Source organism: Acomys minous (assembly GCF_964271855.1).
Source record: "Acomys minous genome assembly, chromosome: 7".
Classification (NCBI taxonomy): Eukaryota; Metazoa; Chordata; class Mammalia; order Rodentia; family Muridae; genus Acomys; species Acomys minous.
The window spans coordinates 73,530,917-73,552,988 of NC_140488.1; the positions used below are offsets into that span (position 1 = coordinate 73,530,917).

General features: G+C 41.2%; 1 protein-coding gene across 2 annotated transcripts in view; it reads left to right on the plus strand.

Moving 5' to 3' along the window:
- The window catches only part of HDAC8 (histone deacetylase 8), a 219,579-nt gene that overhangs the window by 59,929 nt on the left and 137,578 nt on the right, over positions 1 to 22,072 (plus strand). For both annotated transcript variants that reach the window (XM_084788813.1, XM_084788812.1), the window contains exons 5-7: positions 8,535 to 8,647; positions 12,159 to 12,236; positions 12,784 to 12,892. In XM_084788813.1, coding sequence (XP_084644939.1) covers positions 8,535 to 8,647; positions 12,159 to 12,236; positions 12,784 to 12,892 — 300 coding nt within the window. The remainder of the gene's footprint in view (positions 1 to 8,534; positions 8,648 to 12,158; positions 12,237 to 12,783; positions 12,893 to 22,072) is intronic.

Below are 22,072 nucleotides of genomic sequence, written 5' to 3' on the forward strand. Positions count from 1 at the left end.
TGTTGTTTGAGACACAGTCTCTTTAAATAGCACTGGCTACCATAGAATTCACTATGTAGACCAGGCTGGCCTTGAACTTTCAGAGATTCACCTGCATCTGCCTCCTAAGTTCTGAGATTAAAGGCACATGCCACCATCACATCTGGTTGTCCCTGGCCTTTAATGGGCATTAAAACCCAACAAATGCAATTGACTGTGAATGTTATGCTTTTTTGTTAAAATCAACTTTGTGAGTCCCAGCTCATCAAGGCATTTGAGAATGTAGGTGGAGCTCTGCCTTTGTTTGTTTGTTTATTTGTTTTATTTTTGTTTTTTTGTTTGGTTTTGTTTGTTCTTTCTTTCCCTCCCCCTTCCTTCCCCCCCTCTTTTCCTCCCTCTCTCCCTCCCTCCCCTCCTCTCTCCCTCTCTCCCCCTCCCTCTCCCTCTATGTGTGTGTTTAAGCAACTCCCTCAATCCAAAACTGCATACTCATTCCTCAAAGTGTTCAGAAATACGTTTGTTGGTCTCTCCCAAAAACTTGGTTGTTGGTGATGTGAAAGACAAAACGCAATGGACAATTAATGGAATTCTTTATTCAGCCATTGCAATTGGGAGGACTTTCATAAATGAGAACCATCTGAGAGAAAAGGGGGCCTGGGTTGTTACAGTAGCAGACAAATGAGTGATCTGTAAGTTTTTAGTTGGAATTTATCCTGGTGTAATGTACCACCATGGGAGGGTGAACCCTGAGGTTAATCTTTTCTCGGAAAACAAAGGGTGGTGGTCTTCTTAGCAGTCTGGGCTCTCTAGGATAAACAGGGCTCAGATAAACTTCAATACTGTTACTTCTCCCCTTTGTTTAAGACTGATTATCACTCATTCCTCAGTAAATTGGGTAAGCATAATCCTGAATGGCCCAAGGCAGACATGAGGAAATGGTCTCTATGGTTCTCTCTTTCCTGTAAACTAAGTGAGCCATCTGTTAAACAGTAATACCAAAGGTCAGTTGTTTTAGAGTACAGTAATTGAGGCATCTTTAAAGATACATGACTGGATGACCAAAAGAACTAGGTAGGGTGAAAACCTAGAATCCCGGGACTTTTGGTCTTGGCGCTAATAGTGGAGGTTTTTGTTTGTCTCTTTGGTTTGGTTTGTTTGTCTGATTTGTTTTTGTTTTTGTTTTTGAGACAGGATCTTACTATGTAGCCTTAGCTGGCCTCCAACTCATTATGTAAACCAGTCTGGCTTTGAACTCCTAGCGATAGACCTGCTTCTGTCTCTGCCTCCTGAGTACTGGGTGTGTGCTACCTTGCTTTGCTATAATCCCAGGATATTGGAGGCTGAGGCAAGAAAATCGTAAGTTCAAATCCAAGCTGGAGCCAGGTACAGTGGTACATACCTCCCAGCACTCCATGTGCAAAGGCAGCCAGATCTTGATAGCTTGAGGTCAGCTGAGTACCAAGAGAGCTGGAGCACTACAGTGAGACTCTGTCTCCAAGAGCAAATAAATAAATAAATAAATAAATAAATAAATAAATAAATAAATAATAATAAATGTAAGGTGGGCATATAATGATACTCCATATCAAACGAGCAAGCCAGATGTGGTACATACCTGTGATCCTAATCGCTTGGAGACAAAAGGAGGAAAAGTAAAATCGAGATACACTTGAATTGATCAAGCATAAACCCTTTAAAAAACAGTATGTGTTTGTATGTATGTATGTATGTATGTGTGCATAATATGCATGGCTATATGTGCCACAGTGCACGTGTAGAGAGGTCATAGGACAGCACTATGGAGTCAGATCTCGTTTTCCATATTTACATAGGTTCTGTGGATCAAACCTGGGTCACCAGGTTCACATGGGGAAGTGTCTTTACACACTGAGCCATGTCACCAGCCTCAAATTAAAAACATTTATGTATCAAAGTACATTAAAGAAAATGAAAAGACAACCGACATGATGGGAAAATATTTATCAGTCATGTATTTATCTGATACGGACTGACTGTGGAGAAAATATGAATAAGTCTTACAACTCTACAGCAAAATGACTTAAAACTACACAGAGGACTTGAATAGGCACCTTTTAAAACACACACACACACACACACACACACACACACACACACACACACACCACCACCACCACCACCACCACCACCACCACCACCACCAAAAAAGATGTCTGGCATCAGTCATCAGGGAAATACAAATCAAATCCTCAATGAGCTACCACTATATGTGTACTAATGGCTAGGATTGAACAAGAGCAAGCCCCAGAAAAATAGCAAGTGGTAAGCAAGGTGTGGTGGCTCATGCTTGTAAATCCCAGCACTCAGGAGACAGAGGCAGAACTGCCACAAATTCAAGTCCAGCCTGGTCTATATAGTGAGTTTTAGGCCAGCCATGCTATATAGTGAGCCCGTGTGTGTGTGTGTGTGTGTGTGTGTGTGTGTGTGTGTGTGTGTTCCTAACAGAACCCCGGATCATCCCTAATCAAGTCCTTGAGGGGTCTGGAGTCTATGAGTCATCGGCATGCTGCTCAGGCTTGAGTTAGGAGATTTGTTTGTTTGTTTGTTTGTTTGTTTGTTTTTAAAGATTTATTTATTTATTACATAATGTTCTGCCTACATGTATGCCTGTATATCAGAAGGCACCAGATCTCATTATAGATGGTTATGAGCCACCATGAGGTTGCTGGGAATTGAACTCAGGACCTCTGGAAGAGCAGACAGTACTCTTAACCATTGAGCCATCTCTCCAGCCCCATTGAGTTAGGACTGTTATTAACTCACCTGCTTTTCAACTAGTTTTCCAAATCTCGTTTTAGTTCACTGTTCCCTAGTGTGCCTTCAAACTTGTTTTAACTTGGTCAATCAGGACTAGGGGTGTTTCTCAGTCCTAAAGTGCATGTCTGGCATATGCAAGACTGTAGGTTCTGTGGAAGGAAGGAAAGAAGGACGGGAGGGAAGAAGAGAGGGAGGAAGGGAGGGAGGGAGGGAGAGAAAAGTAAACTGGGCTGAGGCTATAGCTCAATAGTAGAGCATCCACCTAGCATGCATAAGGTCCCAGGTCCAGTCCTCAGTCCCACATAATAAAAAGAAGTCAGCTATCTAACAGAAGCTTGTGCACAAAAGTACTCAGCACAGTTCTCTCCCGTGAGGCTGTCAGCTCTCAGAGGGTGTTTTGTTGAGGTGAAAGCCCTCCTAGCCTCTAGCTGGTGGTAGGTACTTTCAGAGAGGCACTGAAGGGAAACATAAAAAGCAATCTGTAGACGACAAAAGACTTACAATAGCTGTGGTTACCTTATTACTGTTCATTTTCAAAAGGGAAAAATCTGATGAGAGTTCATTACGAGCATAATAATGCAACTGACAAGGCGATGTAGCTGTTTCTATGGCATGCAAAACAAGATAAAAGCCAATCCAAAGAATCGTCAACAAAATATCTGTAAACATAATGATTAAACTCTTTTCAAAGAAGACAGGGTATTGTGTCTAATTTATAAAAATGTATGAACATGCTCTTTATGGGGAAAACAACTCAGAAACAGCATATAAAAGCTGGATCCAATGTAAAATGGATGTAGCAAGCATTTAGTTAGATTATACCCAGAATCTATCAGGGAAGAAAAATAAGGAGAGTCAGTAATCTAGACTACATCTTAAACATTTGTAGTAGGTAAACCCCCAGTTAAAAACTAGGGCCTTGGAAAATCCAAGATTCAAAATTAAGAAGCACAGCTAAGGTCAAGTAAACACTGAATTTTTTAAAACTCCTGAAATTTTGAGTGAAAATACTGTGCATTAGACCCCTATGCTGGCTAATGGTTGTCACCTTGACCCAACCTAGAGGAAGCCTCAGTTGAAAAAAAAAATATCCCCACCAGATTGTCCTCTGGAGGCCTAGCCCACTGTAAGCGGTGCCATTCCCTGGGCAAGTGGTCCTGGGTTCTATAATAAAGCAGGCTGAGTAAGCCAGGTGGAGCATGCCAGTAAATAGCACCCACTCCGTGACCTCTGCTTAACCTCTGGCCTCCAGGTTTTGTCCTGCCTTTCCTAGATGATGATCTTACAAGCTGTAAGATGAAATAAATCCTTTCCTCTCCAAGTTGCTTTTGGTCATGGTGTTTTATCACAGAAATAGAAACCCTGACTGAGACAACCCTCATCCAGGATTTCACAGTCCTCAGTTGCAGTTCCTCATGATCAATCACGATCAGTCTAGGATATTAATATACTTGGAGGGAGGCTGGACAGATGGCTCAGTGCTTAAGAGTACTGACTATTCTTCCAAAGGACCTAGGTTCAAGTCCATTACCCACATGGCGCTCACAACTGTCTGTAGCTCCAGTTCCAGGGGATGTGATGCCCTCTTCTGGCCTCCACATGTGGTGTTAGACTTGTGGTTTAAAATATATTTGGAGAGACAGAGAACAAGACAACAGTCATATAATTTTTATTATAGTGCATTTTTCTCATTGTTCCATTTTGTTATCATTGATAGTCTTTTATTGTGCCTTACGTGTAATTTGGATTTTATCATAGCTATATATCAAATGTATGTATAAAATATATACATATACATACATACATGATATATAAAGTAGTTTTTACTTTCCAGCATTTCAAGAACCCACTAGGGGTCTTGACATGTAGTCCTCACAGATGGGTAAGGGCTATAGTCTCTAGTTGTCCTAACATTTGACAAAGCAGCAGGCTGAACTCTGACAAATAGAAACATATCATGGCTGGTAGAGACATGGATGATCTCATACAGCATTCAGTTTCTGAACTATTTATATTGATAACATTTCACCGGTTTAACCTAGGAGAGGCAAATCACCACTTGTGACTTGGCAGCTCTATCTCTGTGATGCTGCAATAGCGACAGCACACAGAGCTGACAGTCTTAGGTGCCTCTCTTCTTATGAGATAAAAACCAAAATGCCTTTGTGATTTGTTTTTCATGGGCCCTCTGAGGCTTGATTAAGATAGGATGATAGGCTATTAAAAATAATGCTTGGCTCTCTGTTCTACTCAAGTAACAATTAAGTATTTTCCATATAAGCATAGAAGTAAAGTGACAATAAAGACCCTTAACTCCTTCCTAAGAGAGAAGACTTTGCTTTTTTAAGTAATTGGGGAATAGAGGAACATATCCCAAAGAAGAGGGCTTGCTTACCATATGTGAGGCCAGTGGAAGTAAAGAGTAGGAAACCAAGGAAGATCCGGAATCTTCAGAATCTAAGAAGATTTTCCAGAAGGTGAGGCAAGCCATTCCCAGCTTGTAAGAACAGACTAAGAAGCCAAAATCCTTTCTCTTTTGAAGAATTAGACATAACAAAAATGCTTGAAATTAACAGAAATAATAAAATGCTTGAAATTAAAGTTCTTGTCAGAAATTGTATAAATCACACACGAAAATTGAGCCAGCTTTGACCTAAACAAATTAAATTCTTCTTCTGAACCCTCTAAAACTCTCTGGATCCACACATATCCTTCATTGTGCAGCTTCCTTGTCTCGGTGCCAAAAAGAACACATCCTTTAACATACCTATTCACAGCTCCCTGCAACTTATAAAAATGAAATCCTTACTGCCTAAACACGAGGACCAGGATTTGGATCACCAGCATCAGTATAAAAAGCAGGTAGGCTTGTTGGCTTGCCTATAATCCCAGTGCTTGGGAGGTGGTAGCACGGGAGCCCTAGGGCAAGCTGGCCAGCTAGACTAGCTGCATGTATGAGCTCCAAGTTCAGCAAATAAAAAGGACAGAGACTGAGGCAGACACCCAACATCGACCTCTGGCCTTTGCATGCAAGTGCACACATGTGCACCCACATGCATGTGACCACACAAAAACACATGAATACCATACATGCATATGTACATGCACAAATAAGAAACGTGTGTATGTCCATTATTTTGTGCTAATACTTCAACATTAGAAATAATTAAATTAGGCATCAGCTAGAGCTTTCAGTTACCCTAAGATCTAACCAATTATCTTAAGCTGATAGAATACAAAACATAATTACAGTTGAAATAAAGTTTGCCATAATAATGGCTCAACTTGGTTAAACAAATGTACATTTTGCATACTCTTAAGCATTTGATAGAAGTAATGTTAGCTTGTTCAGTCAATAAATATATAAAACGTTTAGAATAACATACCAATAAATATATAAAATGTTTAGAATAACATACCTAAGTAAATTAAAAATACTCCTGTATATTATACCTAACACTGATAAGCTATAACTGATTTTAATTAGTTAGTAAATTATTAAATTAGTCTTAATTATTATAAATGTACATAAATTCTATGATCTTGAATTCTTAAAGTACTGTTTTTAAAGATACTCTCACTATGTAGTCCTGGCTAGCCTTGTGTAGACCAGGCTGGCCTTTAACTTACAAAGATCTCCCTGCTTCTGCCTACACCATACCACATGCTGGGATTGAAGACATGAAACTACCACACCTGGCACTTGGATACTTTGGAAGCCCTGCAAGTTCAGTTTCCTTATTTTGTAGGAATTTTAGCAATCTTACCTAAATGTGTAATTATTTCTATAAGCCAGTGAGAATAAAACTCCTTTAATCTCAGAGCTTGCTCACCTTTCTTTCTTCTTCTTCTTCTCCTCCTCCTCCTCCTCCTCCTCCTCTTCCTCCTCCTCCTCTTCCTCCTCCTCCTCCTCCTCCTCCTCCTCCTCCTCCTCCTCCTCCTCCTCCTCCTCCTCCTCCTCTTCTTCTTCTTCTTCTTCTTCTTCTTCTTCTTCTTCTTCTTCTTCTTCTTCTTCTTCCTGCTGCTGCTGCTGCTGCTGCTGCTGTTTTAATGCCAGGAATCAAACCCAGAGCTTTGCATATGCTATTCATTGTTTGGCCTACGAGCTTTATCCCTTGCCCTTGACTTTATGAGACAGGGTTTTGCTGTGTAACCCATGATGGCCTGCAACTTATGATTCTGTGTCTGCCTACAGAGTGCTAGCGTTATACATGTATTCCACTATACTCCACTTTCTGAGATTCTGGTAAACCCATTCAGAGGTAGGAAAAGATTACATACTCCCACAGAGAATATAGAACTTTGAGAATTATTGATATTATGGCCATTATCATTCATGACCATCTTCTCTTTCCTCTTTTTTGCCTGGCACTTAATGTTCCATCCCAAAAGTGTTAGATAGTCATTAGGACAACACATTAGCTTTTGTTATGTACTAAGACAGTAGATTTATAAAATGTAGACTTTCAGAACTAGAAAATAGCATGCGCATACAAGAACACTCAAAGCTACCCATTTAATTGTCACCAAGAACTTGTGGTTGAACTCATCCTTTCTTTCCTTGGTTTCTTCCCTGTTGTATACCTAAGGGCAAGCTATTCTTCAGCATGATCAATTGCTGTGTTCCCCCCTCAGTGATGCACAAGCAGTGTCCAGTGGTGTTTTTACCAACTTCCTGCTCACCATTGTACCTGTCTCATCAATTTAGCCTGTGAAGCAGGGCATTGTTTAGAGTGTGAAATCTCCTTGGAAAGAGATTTCATGAAGTTTTTGTATTATGTAGCCATTAGAAATGTTTCCCACAGAACCAGTGATGCCGTTTCAAATGTCCATGCCTAAGAATTTTCTTTCAAATAAAATCTCATGGCAAACAGATATTGGGGGCGGGGGCAGTGCTAGATATTTGAAATATCTATGGAAGCAAAAGAAACTATAGCATTTGGAATGTGACTTTAAAATAAGTTCTAAGTTCTAATACACTCCTGTATATCTAAATAGCAAGGCTCAATAAAAGTGTAATAAAAGAGCAAGCAATGTAGATAAGAGGATAAAGTGACGCAACAGCACCAGTACAAAAAATGTTACAGGACTCAGCAAATCAGCGACAATGGTTTTTGTGAAGCAAAATACCTTTAGCAAAGGCTTCTTTACTCCTCATTACAAAATTCCACTCAGAGAGAGGAACCACATTAATGTGCCCCAAAGGTTATGCATTTGTCTGTTCTATACTCAGTTTTTATGAGTAACAAGTGCCAATGCATATTAAAGTAAAAAAAAAACAACAACAACAGCCAACTTGTGGGTTGTGTCATAGAGTCACAAGGATTCCAATCTCCGTCATCTGTAAAAGTGTCTTTAAGGCCCCACCTAGGTTTTAGCTTCCTTAGAGAGGCATAAGTAGAAATCAGTGTTGACCATTATGACCCCATGGGACTACAAGCTTTGTTTGTTTGTTTTTGAAGTGATCCCCTAATTGTCAGAGAAAGGTTATCTTATTCAGTATAGTTATAATAATCTAATGCTGTGAAGCTTCTGGGACTGTGAGTAAGAAAATACTACCAATCATTCTGCATATTTATTGAAATACATTCTCTGATCTTTCTGGGCCATTTACTATATAATCCTCATAGGTGACGTTTTGTTTTTCTTAAAAGAAGGGGGACTTTATGGAACTCGATCTCAAAGGTTAGCTGCTTGGCTGTAAAGACTCCCTTGGCCTGCTTTTCAGTTGTTGGCTGTAGCAACTTGTTTTCTTGCAGAGATGAAGCATCTGGTTTTTGTTATCTCAATGATGCTGTCCTGGGAATATTACGATTGCGACGGAAATTTGACCGTATTCTCTATGTGGATTTGGATCTGCACCACGGAGATGGTAAGCCCTTCAGTTTCAGAGATGCTTCACTACGAGGACAGCAGGCTTCGATCAGTTACAGCTACTTCTAGGCAACTAATAAAAGGAGAAACGCCTAATGCAATTGAAATTTTCCTAATTGTCATTTCTGGAGTAGGTGGTACATAGACTCCTCTGACTAATGCAGTTCCCTTCTGCTGCGTAAGCCAGGCAGGCTCCTGTCATTTCCTCTCTCCTGTCTCCTGAAGCTACACTTCATAGTTGAGAATGGAAAGGACGGAGAGATCTCGCTTAGTGTTTACTCCACTGTCCAGAAAGCACTCCGGGGCCCTTTGAATGGGTTCTAAGGAAACTCAGGGGTTAGAGGTGATGGTCTTCTCTCTTCCCACCAGTGTTTCTCTCAAGTTACAGTGGCTATATGAAGGGCTGACATTTTGGCCTATTCACCAATAGGCTACTAGTCATGGAGTAATCACTTTCTTTGTGTTGCCAACATATATAATCTTGGGATAAGACTGTATTGCTAGAAACAAAGAATTAAAGATAACAGAAAAGGGTTAGAACCAACGTCACCCCACAATGAGAACCATGCTCACTGAATTTCTCACTACTTGCCAGCATTGGACACAGCCTTGACTGAAAATGCTCAGAACCTCTTCCTTGCCCATAGCGAGGGGCAGCATGTCACAATGGTTTCTTTTTATATGACCAGTGAGCTAAGAACGGGTTTTCATTTTTATTTGTATTCTGGGGGATTTTTTTTTGAGACAGAGTCTCTCTGTGTTAGCCTTGGCTGTCCTAGACTCACTGTGTAGACCAGGCTGGCTTCTAACTCACAGAGATCTGCCGGCCTCTGCCTCCTGAGTGCTGGGATTACAGGCGCGTGCCACCACCGCCCAGTGGGTTTGTATTTCTTAACAAGGCTGTACAGTACATACACATACGTGTATATGTAAATGTGTACACAGCCCATAAGTAGTTTGACGTCTAGGATGTTTGCTGTGTACTCACACGTACTTTGATGACCTGTAGCCTAGAGAAATGGTTCTCATACATGACTGTGCATCTAGGTGACCTGGGGGAGTTTGCTTTAACTGCAGATTGCTGTGCCGTAGGTATCAGATCATCAGAGGAAGTAGGCCAGACATACAGTCTGCACTGTAAAAAAAAAAAAAAAAAAACCTCAGTTGTGTCACAGACCACCCCATGGAACCGTGTTCTTAATGGCAAAGTAGACTTTCTTTACTTTTCCAAGGCCTCAAGTAGGGCCTGTCCTCATCTTTCTAACTGTCTGTCACCACTTTTCTACTCACTGAGCCCGGCTCCCTCTTCTCAGTCTTTGGCACATCTCTCTCTGACCTCACTCACCTCTTTGACTTTGCTTCCCTCTTCCTAGTTTAGCCACTTCCTCCCTCACTGCGGCCCTAAGTTCTACCTATTCCTTCAAGTGCCAGCAGCAGGAGTTACCCCAGCCACTGCAGCCCAGGAGTCATCGTGTGTCCCCGAAGCCCTGTCAAGTTCCCATCAGTAATCCCAATTTAATCTATATTGTCTTGTACTGTTCATTTTAACAAATGGCTAAACCCTGTCTTCCCAGAGTAGAGATCAAGCTGTTTACTTCTTTCTGCCACTACTCTACCTATAGTAGCAGCTCAGGAAATTATGAATGAACACACGCTTACGGAATTCAAGAGCATTAGTCCCAGAGTTCAAAAATCGCACCAACCCTGCCGAACCATGGAAGAATGAAATAAGACCGTCACTTGAAACCACTCTCTCCATTTGCAGTGTTGTTTCTATGCCATTTAGAGTTTCCTGTTTCAGCCAACTTTTATGGTGTGTTTCATTTCACTTTATTTCCCCTCTTCAGCACCTCCCTTCCAGTGACCTCTGCCCTACCCCCACACTCTTACACATTCGCTTGATTTTAAATCTGCCATGATTCTACCACCAGCATCCTGCAGTGGCTTTACTGGCCACGCCTACCTCCCTAACCCCTCTCCTCTTTCAGACCAACTCCCCATCCCCTGCCTCTCTGATTATGTCCTTTTTAAACTGTGCCTCATAGCATTTCCTTTGTGACAAGATACAAATGGCCGTAGAATAGATGACTGGGTGCTTGATACCCTAATACTAATCTTCTGCCTAAGATGTAAAAGAAATAACAACTGCCAGTGTTAGTCATCGCAGGAGACAACAGGAATTTGCATACAGGACTGTAACTTGCTACTTTTCTGGATGGGTAAATCATTAGCATTTTCATAAAATAACCCTTGTTTAGTACTTACTTCTCCCTCTGTTGAAATGGCATTTTCATTTATTTTATTTTGTTTACTTAATGCTTTCTGCCTGGAGTCTTTAGCTGGTTTAACTACCTCCCTAGGGCAAAACACAGGGCTTGGGAAATTCAAACATACCTGTTATATACAAATAGAGTTCATATTTTTTTAAGGTCTCTTTTGGCCTCTAATAAAGACTTAAATACATTTAAGTCAACACAGAGACAATATCTTTGTTTGAAATATAAAGGAGTGCTTTACCTGGATTTGCTAATAGCCCTTCCATTTCCGAGTGTCTGAGGACGACTGGGATCCTAAGAGGAGGAGGGTAGCAGCATTGAGCAGCATGGCCAACACCTAAGTGGTGGCTTTGAGGATTATTTTAAATTTGAGCTTTTATCTCCCAGGCATCTAGTCGTTTTCTAACTGCTTAAGAGGAAAGGAGACATCTGTCTATAAAAGCTGCCCCCCCCATCTTGAAAATGGTTTTAAAGCTGCTGCTAACAACTGAAGGTGTCCCCCCCCAACTCTGGACACACACCAAACCAGTTTGAAGTTGGGGAACAGCAAGCTCCTGTCAAGTTTTATTACTGGGTTTCACGAATGTAATTGTATTTCTCTCACTTCCTTTAAGCAGTTCTAAAATGCAAACATTTGTTTTAGTAAATAAATAACTAGAATGCAGCATCTTATTATAAGGGAGCTGTTGAAGGACAGCCTGACTGACTTTTTTTTCCAGCAGAAAGATGCAATGTATGTTATTTACTGCTCATGACCTCATCATTAAGTTTTAGCTAAATAAAGCCTAATCACCGATTTATTGGTTATATTTTAAGATTATCGTATTACAGTTCTTTGAAAACAGTCTCAAGAATTTAACTAGAAATGCTCCAACAAAACAGACCATGAACCTTCCTGGCTGGTTCCACGTTTCTCTACTCAGTCCTGTGGGTAGAGAGCCTCAGTTGTGGGCTCTCGCCTTTTCCTACCTTTTAGACTAGAAGTTAGGCGGAGCCCAGGCATCCTATTGCTTGGAAAGGGGACGCTCTGTTTGCCATGAGTTGGGACTCTGTTCGGCCTCATCTGTAATTGCTGAAATCAGAACCCAACAGTCTGTGTTCTTTCAACTCTCCGCTCATTATCTATTACAGCTGCCTTCCCTCTCACCTTCTTCCCATAACTGTTAGATTTTCAGGTGTTGAGAACAGAAGCGGCATATGTGACATGATCCTTTTGACATTTCTCTCTGGTAGGTGTAGAAGATGCCTTCAGTTTTACATCCAAAGTTATGACTGTGTCCCTGCACAAATTCTCCCCAGGATTTTTCCCAGGCAAGTGAACCGCATGCTTCCCATACATTACATGTCTAAATACTAGAATTCTTTTACGTGCTTTTTATATCTTATTTTATATATTTCCATGCTGATAACACCGTATTTGTGCTATTCTATGCAAAATTTTAACACATATCACTTGAAGTGACAATGACAAAGGGAATGACGATGAATACTGTTTTTTAATTGCAGGTGATTTTTATGGTCTGCCAAGAGACAGGCCACTTGTAATTTTATCACATTCCACATGTAGTTCTGATAACTGCAAATGACACGATATTAGCTCTCATTATCTTATTTCATCCAGTAAGATGTAAAATAATATTTTTCAATTTCCTTATTGTTTTCCTGCTTCCCACAACATCATTTGTAATTATTACTTCTCTAGATTATTTTTCATAGTTGCATCTTATGCAAACCCAAGAATATGCAATTGTTCTCCTAATTGGCCATTTTGCTATTCTGAATTGCTCTTGGACAGTCCTTTGTGTTTTCTAGTGCTTGTGTTCTTCCTGAGTGATCGTAACATTTCTGTCCTTTACAGGAACAGGTGACATTTCTGATGTTGGCCTGGGGAAAGGACGGTACTACAGTGTCAACGTGCCCATTCAGGATGGCATACAGGACGCAAAGTACTATCACATCTGTGAAAGGTATGACAGTAACACTAAGCTAGTGACAAGCAGACTCTGAAAGGTGCACTGTTTCTCAATCTCACAATTCTTGTTTTCAAGGAACTATTTGGACATGACAACCATTGGATGCTCACACACCTTTGATCTTTTTTTTTTTTTTGGCACAGGGTTTCTCTGTGTAGCTCTGGAAGCCCTGAACCCTCTATGTAGACCAGCCTGGCCTCGAACTAACAGGGATCTGCCTGCCTCTGCCTTTCAACTGCTGGGACTAAAGGCGTGCGCCACCACGCCCATCTCACATAGCTTTTAGATACTACTTACTATGCTTATTTGATCTATAACTGTTGGAGAGCACTAAACAGTTGGACCAGAGACAAGAGTTTAGGTTAGACCTAACCTGCTATACCTACGATAAAGACCATCCCAAAATAAGAGCTTTGAAACCATCCTGAGGACTGTACTTTTCACTGGGACTGCCTTGTATGAGTTTGGCTTTATCAGAACGCCAGGGTATGCTTTTAGTTTTTCCCCATGGAGACCTCCACTTGCATGAATAGTAGAGTTAATGGTAATTATTTACCACTCACTATTGTGCTCTACCTATACATCCTGCTAAAAGTGTAGTCAGAAAGCAGAGAAAGAGTAAGAGAAGGGGGATGGGAGAGGAGGGAATATGTTTCCTGTACCGGGGAGAGAATCTGGGGCCCTGTATGTACTAAGCTGCATTCTTCCCCAGCCCAAACTTCATTTTAGCCTAGAGTTAAAGAATCCATTCACCAACATACACATACGTTGGCAGACAGTTTGGTTTGTAGACTGCTGTGGTTGAGAGTCCTACAGAATGGAGGCATGTTAAACTCATAGTCATAAAAATTAAGATTGATGAGGTACAGTTTTTACTGTTGACAGTGGCAGTGGAATAGGGGAATCTGACTAGAACTCCACTAGTCAAGCTCACTGAAGGTAAGCCATGAGGATTGAAACAGTGTTAGTCTCCCTACCTCCCTCCTGCTCCCCACCCCCAGCTCACATTTCTCCCAATGGCTGGTGGAAAACAGGGACTTCTCAGAGGAGCCTGCCTGCACTGGCCACCATCACTGGCAGTTGTATAAACAAAGTAGAACTATATGAGAAATAAAAACCTCAAAGGTGCCTCTTAGCTCCAGAGACTTGGTGAGGTGAGTTATCCTGCAGTCACTCAGCAGCGCTAGGCAGCCTCCTCATGGTCTCCATCGTATCTCAAGGATAACTGCATTGTCATGCTGGAAAAAAAAATGTTGAGCCTGCCACTGATGGTTTAATTGCCCTTCTTTGTTCCCCTTAGGCTTTGTTCTGTCCTTGAGATGTGCAGATCAGAACTGCTTATGTAACATTACCAATGAAGATGTCCTGTGGTTCTTTGTAAAAGGAAAATTATTTTGTTTGTCTTTTAATCTCCTTCTTGACAGTGCCCAACATTTTGTTGGCCTTTTTATTTTTTTTATTTTTTTATTTTTTTAAACCATAGCAGGATACTGAGTTGTTCTCTTCAGGGGACTGTCCGCAGGGTTTCTTAGACATCTTTTTCTGGGTCTTAAGTGAAAGTTCATCATTTACTAGCCTGCAAGGATAGTTTGGGATATCTGGCCCTCTCTAAGTGGATCGCCTTACATGTGCCATATTGAATCATCTGTCAATCATAAAGCCTCTTGAGGTTTTCCCTCATCCCCCATCCACTTGGCATTTCACTGCCTGGGGAAAAAAAAGCTGACAATTATGTGCAGACTTGCGGAGCTCCTGAAGGCAGGCTACTATTTGTCCTTCAGTCATAAAAATGTCTCCTTTTCCCTCTATATCTTTTCTTTTTTAATTTTATGTACCCCAATTCCTTATAGATGACTTTTTAAATTTAATATCGTGGCAATTCATGTTTAAAATAGCCTTGGTATTAAACATAATTAGAAGCATTTTAAAAGTAAATATAGCCCCAAGGTGACATATGATTTCTCTTTACACAGAGTATTCTACCACAGGCAGCCTGGTAGACTGGTGGCCTTTGTGTATAGCAGGCTAGCATTCATTAAAGACGCTTCCAGCTTGCCAACTAACGAAGCAGATTCTCGTCCATTTATAGATCTGAGGGTTGCCTGTTGATCCTCATGAGCAGTACAGACAGTGGTCACTCTGAATAACAGGCTCCAGGCTTTCACAAAGACCACAGTGATTGTTTCCTTCACTTGTCTTCAGAAATCAAGTCTGTTGAGGGCACCATGTCCAGGTGCTTCTCACTCCAAGGGTGCCAGGAAGGATTCCTATGCCAAATATCTGTCCCTCCATTGTTGACTTATACCTGGCATTCCTGTAACAGGAAGGAGACTTTTTCTTTTTCTTTTTTAAAGCCCCTAAATGAGGTGTCGGCACAATCTCTCCTCCCCTCCCCAGGCCTACTAGGGATAGGCATTTCATTTGCTAGATGGCAGACTTGGCAAAGCTTGGAGTGTCAGCCCCGTGGCTGTCAGTTGGTCAGACACTAGAGCACAAGGAGGAAAGTAGTACAGAGAAGACAAAACAATCTGACATCTAAATAGCTTTGCCTAGTTTTAGCAGCCCTAGTAAACGTGCCTCCCGCCACCGGTAATTAGCCTCCCAGTACCTCTATCTAGTGTGGTTTGGAACTAGAGTCCCTTACACTTGGCCGTTGTTCCGGCTGACCCATCTGCCTACCTCACATGAAACTTGAAAGAGGAATGGCTGGTCTTTTGCGAAACTCATGTGACCTGTCTGCTGTGTCCTTTTCACCTGTTTTGTTCTGGAAGCCCACTGGTTCTCTGGCTCACCCCTCACTACAGAGATAGAAAGAAGCTATTCCCTGGTCACGTGGCTGATGCTTGGATGCTGGCTTGTCTCTCAGGGGCTAGTTTGCACCTGAGCTGATTTTCTCTGTGGGAGTCACTGAAACTGTTTCCAGCCTTCATTTTGTACTCTCTTTGCTTCTACCCTTTTCTCGTTTCCCTGAGTTTCTTTCTTTCTTCCTTCTTCCCTTTATTTTTAAGGAAGATCGCCTTTTCCTTTCATACTTTGCCAGCTAGTCAGGCAGGGAGGTAATGGTTTCATCATAACACTCAGTACCGCCCCCCCCCCATTTAAAATCTCTTCTTATAATAGACTGGATATAGAAATATTTCATGAATATTTTCTAATACCACCAAAAAACCTGGAATCCTTTTGGAAATGAAAGTTTCATATTAGATATCCCTGGGTCATTTGATATTAAAGGCAGAGGTTCCTGATTTATATAAGCTTCCTGTAAGTTTCATGGGAGGTAGGAGAGTTGGCGTTGTACATAAAGCCCTTTATCAACCAATATAAAGGAATACTAGCATTACTATTGTCAGCATGTCTCTCCCTTCAAATGGAAGCTTATGGCTCCAGTATAGAGATTTTATATAAATCAAAATAATAATAAACCCAATAAAATCACCCCCAACCCACAGCACCATCCCCTTCCATACCATACTCACAAATTTTGGAGGAAAGAAATATTAAGCATTGCCATCTAAAAGTGCAAATAGAGCTGGAGGTATGGCTTCATGGTAGGGCATTTACCAAGTATACATGAAACCCTGTCCCCTTCATATATGTATATATGTATGTGTATCTATGAATACACAGGGAGGTACTGCTCTGCCTATATTTAACCTGCTTGTTCTCTATATGTGAATGTGATGGAAAGATTGTCTTAATAATATTTTGTCTATTGCCTAAAATGCTATGAATGTTGATGACTTTGAGAGCAGTCACAGTGAAGAATTGTACAAGAGAAGGACAAGAAAAAGTGCTTTTGATAAAGTACATTTTAATAAACAGTAGTAGCAGGGTGAGCCAACTGCTTGCCTACTGTAAACTGCCATAACATATGCTGACATATGCGTGAATGAATTCAGAATGGTGCTAGTATTTCTTAGCTTGTATCCTATCTGCCATTTTGCACCCCTAACACCCAGTAATTATTCTTGATGTTATCTGCTTATCTAATAGGAAAACTATATATAAGGTACTTATAATATGTGTGGGTACATGGACTGAAGTTGACAGTACAACATTTTGAAAAAAAAAACACAATTTTAGGACTACAGATAAAGGTCAGTTGGCATGCCTGCCTACATGCGTGAAGCCTTGGATTTTGTCCCCAGCACTGCATAAAGCAGGCATGGTGGCATGTTATATGTAGGTGTAGCCCTAGCACTTGGAAAGTAGGGATAGGAAGATCAGGAAGTCAAGTTATCCTTTGAGGACATCCTGAACTACAAGAGACCCTGTCTCAAAGGAAAAAAATATTTTATTAAGAACATCAACTGCTCATAGACACTGCATAAATATATTATCAAAAGAAGACCCTGTTGAGCAGATTCTCCATTAAGAGGACTTAGGACGGCTTCTACTAAACTGCAGCTCACTCAGTAACAGTCTCTGTCCATATGTGAAGATTTTGCTAAGAAGAAATGTCAGCCTATCCTGAGAAATATTCTTATTCTAGTGAACTATGGCTTATATGTTGTTCATAGTTTGTTCTTGGGCTACTATTCACCTGTGTTCTGTGGCTTATATGACGTAGCTCAAAACTGAAGTAAACCCTTGGTCTCATTCAAAGACCAGTGACCGAAAGAAAAATTCAATCACTCAGAGACTGAATGAATTCATAAACTTGTAGTCTCCTTTAAAGATTTATTTTCATTTCTAATTGCGTGTTTGCATGTGTGTGAGTATGTGCGCGTGATTGCGGGTGCCCGTGGAGGCCAGAGGATGGGGAATCCTCTGGAGCTGGAGTTACAGGTTGTTGGGATGTGTCTGACATGGGTACTGGGAACCGAACTCTGGTCCTCTGCAAGAGCCATCTTTCTACCTGTTCTACCCTTAACATAATGTTTTTGCCTCTTTCCATGTATACTTTTCTATTTTAATTTAAAGTTTTTTGCAGTGTTGAGGAATCAAATTAATGTGTCCCCCGCCTCCCCCGTTGGTTAGCAAATGGTGTTTTGTTGTTGTTGTTGGTTTGCTTTCGTTTGGTTTTTTGAGGCAGGGTTTCTCTCTGTAGACCAGACTGATTTCAAACTCACTCACAGAGATTCGCCTGCTTCTGCCTCCCAAGTGCTGGCATTAAAGTTATGTACCACCACCACCCAGCTTTAAGTTGATTTTTAAAAGCTTATCACCTGCTTTTTGAGAACATTTGTGGTTCTCTTACTGGACTAGACAGAGTAGCCTAGAGAGTACTTTCTCTTTAGGACAACAGCAGGGTCATTAAAGGAGTGCTGTATTTAACCCTGACTTTTATTCTTAGTGGAATGTTTTGTGCATTTATACTCAACATCACTCACATCCAACAAAGACCTGAAAAAAAAATACCCACCCCACTGATTTTTCATATAATGTCTGTACAGTGTGCATTTATAGCACAAGAACTGTCCTTTGACTTGAGCTTTACCTCAGAACTAGAAGTCCTCAATGTTTTAAGCACAGTATTAGTTTCTGTGAATCTGGGACCAAAATTTACCTCTCCAAAGCTGCTCTGACCTTCCTGCAAAAGAACTGAGCCGCTCGTCACTTTGTATTATAGTTTATGAAACATGGAGCTTCATGAAGGAGAAGGGTGGAGGGGAGAAGCTCCCTGTGTGTCCAGGTGTTGTGCTGAACATCTGGCGTGTTTCTCTTCAGGGTATGTGTGCATGTTCAAATATGAAGAGACCATTTCATTCATTCATTCTACAGAACCGTATCGTCTACTGTACAACAGTCTCTCCACCAGGTACTGGGACAGGAAATAAAGCCAAACCCTGTAACCAGCAGCTTGCTTTCTAGAAGTTCACTTAACTGGGACAGGAGTAGCTCTAACAATATGCACTGTATCATTTGATCTCTGTGACAGTCATACACTATAAAAGTGGGCATGATTATTCTCATTTTAGAAGGAGGAAAACCAGAGTGAAAATTGACGTTCTCAAGGTCATACATCCAGTAAATGATGAAGCCAGACTTTGGGGCTTTTTTCTTCATTTTTTAAAATTCTCTCATATATTTCATCCCAACTGCAGTCTCCCCTCCCTCCCCTTCCCCCAGTCTTTACCCCTCTCTCTCCTTTCCCTCAGATCCACCCCTCCCTCTGCCTTCCCTCAGAAAAAAAAAAAACAGGGCCAGGGACATCAACCAAACAAGGAAGGCAGACTTTGAACTGCTGCCTTTCCCTAGCCATTGACATGCTGTCTCTAAAGTATCTCATGGAAGTAGGAAAATTAACTGTTACGTGCAGTGTAAAGATACCATCCCCAGGATTGCTTGGGAAACTTTATTGTATGAGATTACAGAAAGCACTTTTAAAAAATAAGCCATTTAGCTTTATGCAAATGAATCACACAACCTCTCCAATATACAATCTATTCTGTGTATGACTGTGAAGCTGAGATTTGGGCAGAAAAGAATCTCTTAATCTTCAAGATTTATTTTGTAATATTTTTTTTTAGCTTTTTGAAACAGGGTTTCTCTGTGTAGCCCTGGCTGTCCTGGACTCACTTTGTAGACCAGGCTGTCCTCGAACTCACAGTTTCTGCCTCCCAAGTGCTGGGATTAAAGGCATGCGCCACCACGCCTGGCTTATTTTGTAATTTTATGGACAGAGGACATGAGTCGATATCCTCAGAATTTTCTTCTTAGATATGGAATTCTTGTTTAATGTTTGAACTTGGAAATTGTGGATTCTCCTTTCCCTTCATTTCCTGACTGCCTACTGTGGAAGGCAAACGGTGTCACGTGCTATTTTACAGAGCTCTCCCTAGGGAAGGACATTCTTTTTGTGAGCCATTTTTTAGACAAGTATTATGAGAGATTGTTTACTTCTATACATTTCATATGACAGAATTCCTGGCCCCTCCTGGTCCTGGCAGGAGGCAGTATGTACAGATAGGGAAGAGACTCTCCACCACACTGCAAACTAGTTGATCAGTAACCTACTGAATAAAATGAGAAGCAAAAGATCTCTCTAAGGGAGATTTAATGGAAGTGTTTCCTTTCAGTGTTGACTTTTCATGTTAATATTTAAAGAAGAGATGCTTTAATGATGATAGGTTTTTCTTTCATTATAATGGCAGGTCAACTGGAAATTACCTTCCACTTGGAGTTGCATCTGGCACTTGGCCCTCTGTATCATTGAAATTTAGAAACAGGTAGATCCTCAGTGAAAGAGAACCCAGCAATTACAATTTACTCCTTTGGGTTTGATGATGTGGCAACAGCCTGCATCACACGGATATTCATACATAAATATTTTAAGCAGTACAGATTTTTAAAACTCTCTTTAGTTTGATGAAAAGGGATGAACTCTTCTAGAATTTGTCTTTGAGTACAAATAATTACATAGACTTGCTTCCATCTTCGTCTCCATTTTCATTACAATCGGAGAACTGGCAGGAACTCATCACACAATTACCCTGCCTCTCTCTTCATTTGGGTCACAGCTACCCTGCCTGGATAATCACTAGTCACTTTGGTCCAGTGATAAAGGTAACAAAAGCTGCCAATTCATTCTGTAAGCCTTGCATCTGGAACTTGGCCCTCTGTAAGTAAGGTATTTTTATTACATGCTTTTGTTCGATTTGATAAACTTCTATCCTGCCTCTTTGTAGTGTAGCAGATGTAAAATTGCCTATTGTTTCTGGAAAATAGATGAGTCAGACACTAATTAAATTCACCGATAATGTTAGCCACAGGTGGAAATGAGGCCAAAGTGGGCCGTTCATTTATTCTTCCTGGTTTGATGTGTCTTTTAAAATATTAAATTCAAAAGGCTTTAAGAGCTTCACAATGGAGGATAATTTGGAGGGAGGGATCCTGTGCTTCATTATTGGAGTTGTCCTGAGCCAGTGAGCTAACCATGCTTGTCTGGAGGATTTGTATTAGGCTGGAGGAAGAACTGGTAGCTTCCCTCACCTCATCCTTAGGGCCTAAAGTACAGGTCGTTAGAGGGATGATGCCAGTTTCATCTCCTCCTACTCTCATCCAAACTTCACCAAGTAGTTTACCCCACCCTGCGAAGCAATGGAGTCTTCACAGAGGATTTCTTTACATTTAAGTGAAGGAGCCCAATGTTCCAGGATTCTTGGGATCAGTGTGCATTTTCCCTGTTCTCTTCTTAGTGATGACTGTTCCCCGCCCCTGGAGAAAAGGACCCGATTCTTTGGCAACAGTTCAGTAGGTTCTGATGTTAGAGCATATTCTGAGACTATCCAGAGCCAAGAAGACCTTGTCCTAAATGGAAGTCTAGATAATCATACCCTTTAACATGGGGCTTCTCTGAAAAGGACCCCACCCATGACTAGCTCTGTGCTCAATGGAATGTTCTAATGTCATTCCATTCCGTTCCACTACGCTCTCCGCCATGTGCCTCCTACTTCCACTCTAATTCCACCCTCTCCTTAGTCTGTAGCTGATGCCCTGCCCCTTCAGTCCAGCCTAGAAAAACTGTTCAGGCTCTACAGAAATGTTATGGCTTTGAATGGCTGCACCTAATACTGCCCTATGCCTAGCAGCCACTTTGATGCATAAGCTGGCTTGTGTTGACTTGGACCCTATGGAGGGTTCAGCTAAAGCTAGAATCCATCACCCCATGAAAAAGCCTGCTGCTGAGTTTGGGTGGACCTTCCTCTGCATGCACTTTTGCCTATTGTACTATCAGGAAAGAGCCATAGCCACTGGTACTTTTTTTTTTTAAGCCCTAACAACTAATCAGATAAGTTATCAAGTGAGTGGGGGTAGGGGCTTGGGGAGTGCCAGAGAGAAAGGTCAGGGGTCACCTGGAGATGCTGGAAGAGCAGTTCTGTGGGAGCTGGAGGTGAAGGGGTTTGTGTGTCCCAGCTCCATGCAGGAGAATCCTGAGGAGAAGGGGAAATGCGGGGCGAATGGGGGCATCTTAAATGTATGAGGGGTGAAGTAGAAAAATATCTATCCTATTTAAATATAGGCAAGCCTCACTAACTCAGCCTAATTAGAGGAAAGCCAGTCTGAATCATGGAATATTTTAAATGCGTTTTTATTACTTTCAAGCATTGGACATGCTAGTAATTCAAAATAGACTAACAGCATAGAACAGCACCTCAGGGAAGGGGCTTTAAGAATCATTTGTAATTAGCATATCAATTATTTGTATGTAAGTGGATGTGCACAAAGTGC